General features: G+C 43.2%; 1 protein-coding gene across 1 annotated transcript; it reads left to right on the forward strand.

The window, feature by feature from the left end:
- Positions 1-223: 223 nt before the first annotated feature.
- LOC134204573 (uncharacterized) lies at positions 224-1381 on the forward strand. Its single transcript, XM_062679379.1, has one exon. It carries the CDS (start codon positions 224-226, stop codon positions 1379-1381), a length of 1158 nt encoding a protein of 385 aa, XP_062535363.1.
- The last annotated feature ends 7452 nt before the right edge of the window (positions 1382-8833 follow it).

Genomic DNA, 8833 nt, shown 5'->3' on the forward strand with positions numbered 1-8833 from the left:
CAGCGATTCTGGACAAGACCCCGAAAACTGTTCACCAGCATTAATTTCTGCTTCCAATGGACAAAACATATCGCCGACTCCTACTCATCTCAGTCACTGTATCTCTAATTTGACTGGAGCGCAATCATCGACCACTTCGCCAATACTGCTGCCAATATCAACGTCGCCGATACCGGGTGCAGGATCCGTAACACTAACAGTTTATTATCAAAACGTTGGTGGAATGCGCACGAAAACCAACGAATTCTTCCTTGCCGCTGCATCCAGCGATTATGACATTATAGTTATTACTGAAACTTGGCTCAGAAGTGATGTGCAAAACACCGAACTTGCTGATAATTACAACATCTATCGATGCGATCGCAGTAGTTCGACTAGTAGTCTCCAACGTGGTGGAGGAACTCTTATTGCAGTTAAATGCACTTTGACAAATTTGTCGGTTCATCTATCGGAGAGTGAAACACTTGAACAGGTTGTTGTGAAGGTTAAGCTGGCCCATAAATCCGTTTACATCTGTGGCATTTACTTGAGGCCGAACAGTGATCCCGATAAATTTGTTGCGCATTCCGACTGTGTAAATCAAATCGTCAACATAGCCACCCCCTGTGACACCGTAATCGTAGTTGGGGATTACAACCTTTCTCGGCTCGAATGGTTATATGATGACGAAGTGGAAGGATACTTGCCAACTAACGCTTCTTCAGAGCAGGAGTTAACTCTAACTGAAACTCTGATAGCTAGTGGTTTGAAGCAAATCTGCAATGTATCAAATTCAAACGGACGACTTCTTGACTTGGCATTTGTAAGCGACTGTCACGAAGCTGAGCTTATTGGAGCACCATATTCAATTTTAAGCCCTGACCGCCACCACAACCCGTTCGTTCTACGTCTGGACTTTCGTAACCCAGTTCATCATCTCCAATGTGCAGTGGAAGGAATGGACTTCGATTTTGACTTCTCTCGCTGTGACTACGAGGCTGTGAAGAACGAACTTAATTCACTTGATTGGTTCCAGATACTCAGTGGAGAAGATATTAACACCTCGATTACATCATTCTACAACGCGGTCTTCGACACGATAAGCAGGCATGTTCCTCTTCGTAGATCTTTACCTCGGAAGACGTACAAGCAACTCTGGTGGAACGCTGAACTACAGCATCGACGTAACATACTTCGTAAAACGCGTCGCAGGTTTTTCCGTAACCGGACTGCGACAAACAGAGCCCTTCTGCAAACCGTTGAATCGGAGTACGAAAATTTCGTGTCGTCTACCTTTCGTGAGTATGTTCACCGTGTACAAAATGAAGCTAAATCAAACCCGTCAGCTTTCTGGCGTTTCGTCAAAACCAGGAAAAATCGCATGCGATGTTGTCCACTGTGAGTTTTGCTGATGTTACATCAAATGATATCGTTGAATCTGCTGAGCTTTTCGCAAGTTTTTTCAAATCGGTGTACAATACGAATCCTCCTCCAGATTCGGCAGACCTTCTTAACTCTCTTCCATCATACAACATGAACTTCCCGCGCCCCACATTCTCCGTAGCTGAAATTTCAAAAACATTAGAAGCTGTCGACCCATCGAAAGGTCCAGGTCCAGATAGACTACCTCCTGTTTTCATTCAACGATGTGCTGACGTATTAGGATTGCCGGTTTGCATTTTGTTCAACATGTCGCTTGCGCTAGGAGTCTTCCCAGATGAGTGGAAAATATCAGCAGTTACTCCAATTCATAAGGCGGGTAGCTCCCATAATGTTGAGAACTATCGTCCAATCTCGATTCTTAGTTGTCCGGTCTAAAACATTCGAACTGCTGACTCATGAACGTATGTATGTGGCTGCTAAACCTGTTATCTCTGAGTACCAACATGGCTTTGCACGAAATCGCTCAACTTTAACAAACCTTAGGACCGACACTAGCATGCTGAATCTAACCTGGATAAGAAAGGTCAAGTTGACAGGATTTACAGCGACTTTTCGAAGGCTTTCGATAAAGTTCCTCATGGATTAACTTTAAAAAAATTAGAACGTTTGGGATTTCCTGACTGGATTGTCACTTGGCTGCGTTCTTACCTGATTGGTAGGTCATCCTTCGTTAAATTAGGCTCTGCCTCATCTAATACATATCCTACGCCATCCAGAGTGCCACAAGGCAGTCACCTAGGGCCGCTGATTTTGATCATCTTCGTGAACGACTTATGCTGTAAACTTTGATCTCATCGGCTCATGTCGCGACGGTTTGAAAATATTTCGAATTATTCGTTCATTGACCGATTGTCTTGCGCTACAACAAGATCTAGATGTCATAGCCAACTGGTGTTGTTTAAATGGTATGGAGATAAATGCGTCGAAATGCAATTCAATAAGTTTTACCAAATGCAGAACGCAGATAAACTTTCGTTACTCGGCATGCGGAAACGAACTGAAAAGTGTGAGCTCCATAAAAGACCTGGGAGTTACGTTTCTAGATCAACATTTGAAAAGGGCGTAACAGCCAAAATTTATTCCTTCTTATTCTTTGTCTACATATATAACTATATATGTAGACGAGGAATCAGAAGGAATAAATTTTGGCTGTTACGCCCTTTTCAAATGTTAGTCTAGGTTTGACCGCAAGCTGAATTTTAATGAGCATATTGCAACGACTACTGCCAAGGCTTTCGCCGTACTAGGCTTCATGCGCCGGAACGCTGCTGATTTTGATGACGTTTACACCCTGAAAAGCCTGTATTGCTGCCTCGTGCGAAGCATACTCGAATATGCTGTGCAGGTGTGGGCACCCTATCACGAAATCCAGATGACGCGAATCGAAAGGGTCCAACGCAGTTTTGTTCGTTTTGCCCTCAGGCGATTGCCGTGGGATAATCCTTTCAGGTTACCGCACTACGAAGAGCGATGCCAACTGATTCGACTCGAAACCCTTCGACAACGACGTGGAGATTTGCAGAGGGTTTTTGCATTTGACATTATAAACAACCACGTGGACTGCCCTGAGCTCTTGCAGCAAGTTAACTTTTATGTTTCAGCCCGTCGCTTCCGCCAACGTCAGCTCTTCCAGTCTGTCCGACACTCCACAATGTTTAGGCAAAATCACCCGAACGTTGCTTCAACCTCCTCAACGACATTGATTGGTTCGATTTTAATTGTAGCAGAACGATGTTCAAAACTAGATTAAGGCAAATTTTAAAATAGCATATAAGTTTTAAACCAGTCTGTACTGAAGATGAATATAAATAAATAAATATTATTGTTTTTTAAATGTCCTAAAAATTATATCAAATATGGGGAATGGGATAATTCAATATTCCTGAAGATGTTCTAGATTCTCCAAATCATCAACTACGCTCTGTGCAACACCAATAGCACCGCATTGACTCCATTAAGGTCTTTATTGACCATGCACAAAGCCGAACTTTGTCGGAAGGAGGCCCCTGGGCCTGGGCCGACAGAAATTCTAAAGGAAATCCTGATCGAGTTTCTAAAGGAATCCCCAAACAAACCTCAGAAGGGAATTTCTTAACGAGCTTCCGAAAACATTCCTGAAGAAATTTCTCCGGAGGTATTCCTGAAGGAATTTCTTCGGAGGCATTCCTAGAGGAACTTCCGGAGGAGCTCCTGCAGGAACTTCTGGAGGAATTCCTGAAGGAATTTATTCGGATGAATTCCTGGAGGAATTCCTTGAGTAACTTCCGGAGGAATTCCTGGAGGAACTTCCGGAGCAATTCCTGGAGGAACTTCCGGAGCAATTCCTGGAGGAACTTCCGGAGGAATTCCTGGAGGAACTTCCGGAGGAATTCCTGGAGGAACTTCGGGAGTAATGCCCGGAGGAACTTCCGGAGGAATTCCTGGAGGATATTCCGAGGAATTCATGAAAACTTCCGGAGGAATTTCTGGAGAAACTTCAGAAAGAATTCCGGGAGGAACTTCTACACCGATTTCTAGAAGAGCTTTATTTAGTTTCAAATAAAGGCCGGAGTGGCCTGTACAGTGCATAAAAATTTCCTCCATTCAGCTCGGTCGCCACGTCGGTGCACGTCGCCTGCCACGCAGTCTGCGGAGAGTCCGCAAATCGTTCTCCACTTGATCGATCCACCTTGCTCGCTGTGCACCTCGCCTCTTGTTGAACCATTTCAACCGGATTACTGTCCGACATTCTGGCCACGTGCCCGGCCACCGCAGTTTCCCGATTTTCGCGGGAGAGCTTCCGGAGGAATTTTTGATGGGACATCTGAAGGAATTTCTGATTGAAGGAACTTCCGGTGGAATTCCCGCAGGAACTCTAACGGAATGCTTGGGGAAATTCCGGTCGAATTTCTGAAGGAGCTATTCCTGAGGGAGTCTGAAAGAAATTCTTGTCTGGAAGAGAGATTTTGTCTGAAGCAATTTCCAGTTAAGTTCCTGAGACGATTTCCAGAGAAAATGCTCAAAATATTCCTAGAGTGCTCAAAATATTCCTAGAAAAATACTTATTTAATTCGTCACAAAGGAATTCCCTGAAAAACTGGAATGACTGAAAGATTTCGCTGAGGAATTCCTGGAAGCTATCGCCAAGAATTCAAGGAAGATTTCCTGGAAAAATTACTGATTTCTGGCTGAATTCCCGAAGGAAATCCTGAAAGAACGCATGAAATGCTTTTTTATGGACTAGTTCTCAAAAGATTTTCTCAGAAAAACTCCATGAATAATCAAGGCCCATATATTTTCTTTCAAATCAAATACTCCTAAGGGGTTACTGGAAGAAATCTATAAGGAATTCTAAAAAAGTAGAGGGTTGTATAAAAGATACGACTGTAATTTGAACGTATAATTATGTATAGTGCGATACTGGATGCGAAATTTGATCATCAACACTTTATGTCGGATGGCTAATAGCCGAAATGTAGGCAATTTACTGTTAAAGTGGAATTTCAAAATTAACTGGCGAAATTGAATTTTTCAATAATTATATGCATTGAATCAATTGTTTACAATAGTTGTATGGAATCTTAGAGAGTTTATTAATCGATTCATACTAAGATCTCCGGAATCCGTTGAAAAACGGCTATTAGCTAACGGAGCTATTGGCTTTACTAAAATAAATTTCATAAGAAATACTAGATAATCTGTTCGGTATTCCTCACATATACTTTCTGACAATTCTAATCGGATTTTCTGTACGGCTTTCATGGAGAATTCCCAAATTAATTCCATAAACCGACACAATACGTGGAAAAAATCCTGAATGGATTCCTGGATAACTTTTCAAACAATTCCCAAAGAATATTTTCTTTGTATATTTTCTTTCTATAACTTCTAGACAAAAATTCCCGAAAGTCCCGTAGCGTAGTTGGCTACACGTTCGCCTTACAAGCGAATGGTCATGGGTTCGATTCCCAGCCCCTCCACCAAACCAGGAACTAATAACCGGGACGAGACACTAGGATTTTTTTCGTGTTGCGCTTGAAGTCTCCATCGGTGTGTAGAGTTCTAGGTATACACATGAAAAGACACCAAGTCACACGCCATAATCTGTCAACTTTTGAGCATATATTTTTCACCGTGCATAATTGACACATGAATTTGTTTTTGTTTTTCTCGACCATCATGTTTTGTTTTTCTTCCCCGGTGTTGTGTGAGCTTGCATTATAATAAGGAAGTATGTAAGTCTCAAAAAACTTGTCTACAAACACTCTGTATAGTTCGGAACCCGACTGCTGTTCCTCCAAGGAAGATGAATAAGTAAGTATCCTAATGAGTGACTGTTCGAAATCTCGGTTTTAACAGCATTGCCGAATATAATTCTCACATAATATTTATTTGTATTTTCTTCAGGAATTCAATCTGATTAGCTTGACATCTGCAGGCCTGAAATTCCGTGATACAGATATTTCGCTATTATGAACAGCACAGTGGGCAGAAACAAAATTGTAGGTCGGTCGGCCGGTGCCACCTCCAACAAAACACGGCAGCTTGTGGATCCGATTATGTTGTTCCTTCCAAGGGAAAGTATGGAAGGAGAGGTAATAGACTTGGTAGATTCATCGATCATTTCCTCCTGACAGTTTCTGCTAAGGAACTGCAATAATAGATATCGTATTGGGATTTGGGAGTGAGGTAGGTAAAAAGCATATACCGTAAGTCAGTAAGATTTTTAGTTAAAAATTAAGGTAAACACTGGCGGAAATCGAGTTTTTTTAGAAAGAAGCTTTAATGGACTGCGATTATGGGATATTTCGAGGATTTCGAAGAGAATGCTACAGGAATTCCAACGGGAATCCTTCAATAACACCGATAAGAATCGTTTTAGGGATTATAGAGGGAATCTAGGCAAGAATATTGGAAGGATTCCGATATGAATACTTCAGGGATTGCGACGTCTATCCTTCAGGGATTCTGATATTATTACTTTGATAGCAATCTTTTAGGGTTTCCGACGGGAATCCTCCGTGGATTCAGACGTCAATACTTCAGCGTTTCCGATAAAAAAAATTATGATTTACTAGGGGAAACCAGTAGAGATTCCGACGATCCGATGATTTCCGAGGAGAATCACTCAGATGCTACAATAGGACTCTGACGAGAATAATTCAGGTATTCCGACGGTAATTCTTCATTGATTCCGACATGAATCCTTTAGTGATTCAGATAAGAATACTTCATGGATTTTGACGGGACTAATTCGGGGATTTTAACAGGTATCCTTTAGAGATTTTAACAGGCTTCTTTCAGGTATTTCGGCATAACCTCGACGGGAATTTTTCCGGGCCGACTGGAATCCTTCCGATGGGAATCTTTCTAGAATTTCGACGGAAATCTTTAAGAGATTCCGGCGAGAATCCTTCAAATTCCCCGGATTTGGATTCGAAGGGAATCCTTCAGAGATTCTGAGGGCATCCTTCAGGGATTCTGATGGAAATCCTTCTGAGATTCCGACGGGAATGAGTCAGGCATTCCGACGTGAATCCTTCTGGGACTCCATATGGGATTCCGACGGAAATCCTTATGAGATTTCGACGGAAATCTTTATGGGGTTTCGACAGGAATCCATCAGAGATTCGGACAGGAAATCCATCAGAGATTCCGACAGGAAATCTTCAGAATTGCCAACGATAATCCTTCTGGCATTTCAACGGAATCTCTCTGGGATTCCGACGGGAATCTTTCAGAGATTTCGGCAGGCATCTTTCAGGGATTCCGGCGGAAATTCTCCAGAGATTCCGATGGGAATCTTTCAGAGACTTCGACAGAGATCCTTCAGAGATTTCAACAGGGATCCTTTATCGATTTCGATGAGAATTTTCCAGGGATTTTAATCCTTCAGAGATTCGGACGGGCATCCTTCAGGGACTCTGACGGGAATCCTTCAGGGACTTCGAAAGGAATCCTCCATAAATGTGGACAGGGATTCTTCAGAGAACGGGTATCCTTCTGGAATTTCGACGGGAATTCTTCTGGGATTCCGACGGGAATCCTTCTGGGATTCCAACGAGAATCCTGTCTAGGATTTCGACGGGAATTCTGTCTGGGATTCCGACGGGAATCTTCTTCTTCTTCTTATTGGCATTACATCCCCACACTGGGACAGAGTCGCCTCGCAGCTTAGTGTTCATTAAGCACTTCCACAGTTGTTAACTGCGAGATTTCTAAGCCAGGCTACCATTTTTGCATTCGTATGTCATGAGGTTAGTACGATGATATTACTTTTATGCCCAGGGAAGTCGAGACAATTTCCAATCCGAAAATTGCCTAGACCGACAACGGGAATCGAACCCAGCCACCCTCAGCATGGTCTTGCTTTGTAGCCGCGCGTCTTACCGCATGGCTAAGGAGAGCCCCTGTCTGTGTGTTCGAAGTTCGAAATCCCTGGAGGATTCTTGTTGGAATCCCTGACGGATGCCCGTCGGATTCCTTGAAGAATTCCCGTCGGAACCTCTGAAGGATGCCCGTCGGAATAACTCAAAGATTTTCGTCAGAATTTCTGGAAGATTTCCGTAGGATTTCCAGCAGGATTTTCGGCGGAATCTCTGAAGCATGCCTGTCGGAATCCATAAAGGATTCCTGTCGGAGTTCCTAAAAGATTCTTGTCGAGATTCCTTCGAAATTCGAAGAGAATCCTTTAGGGACTCCGACGAGAGTCCTTTAGGGATTACGAAGGGAAATTTTCAAGGATTCCGAAGGGAATTCTTCAGAGATTCCAACGGGAATCCTTCAGAAACTCCAAACTCCAATCTTCTGGGATACCAACGGGAATCTTCCTGGGATTCCGACAGGAAACTTTCAGAAATTCAGACGGGAATTCTCCAGAGATTTTGACAGGCATCTTTCAGTGATTCCGATGGGAATATTCAGAGACTCCGCCGTGAATTCCTCAGGGACTCCGACGGGAATCCCTCAGGGACTTCGACAGAGATCCTTCAGAGATTTCAACAGAAGTCCTTTAGAGATTTCGATGAGAATGTTCCAGGGATTTTGACGCGAATCCTTCAGAGATTCGGACGGGCATCCTTTAGGCACTCCGACGGGAATCCTTCAGAGATTCCGAGGTGCATCCTGCAGGGATTCTTTCGGGAATCCTTCAGGGATTTAACGGGAATTCTTCAGGGACTTCAAACGGAATCCTTCATAGATTTGGACAGGGATCCTACAGGGATTTCAACGGGAATCCTTCAGAGACTCCGATCGGAATTCTCAGGAAATTCCAACGGGAATCCAAAAGGATGCAACGGGAATCTTTCAATGATTCCGCAAGGAGATTTTTATAGTCGGTGGGGTTCCGACGGGAACCCGTAAATAAAAATATTCCAGCGGAAACTATTCAGGGTTTCCAACGGTAATCCTTCAGAAATTCTGACTAAAA

This window comes from Armigeres subalbatus, unplaced genomic scaffold (genome assembly GCF_024139115.2).
Source record: "Armigeres subalbatus isolate Guangzhou_Male unplaced genomic scaffold, GZ_Asu_2 Contig716, whole genome shotgun sequence".
Taxonomy (NCBI): Eukaryota; Metazoa; Arthropoda; class Insecta; order Diptera; family Culicidae; genus Armigeres; species Armigeres subalbatus.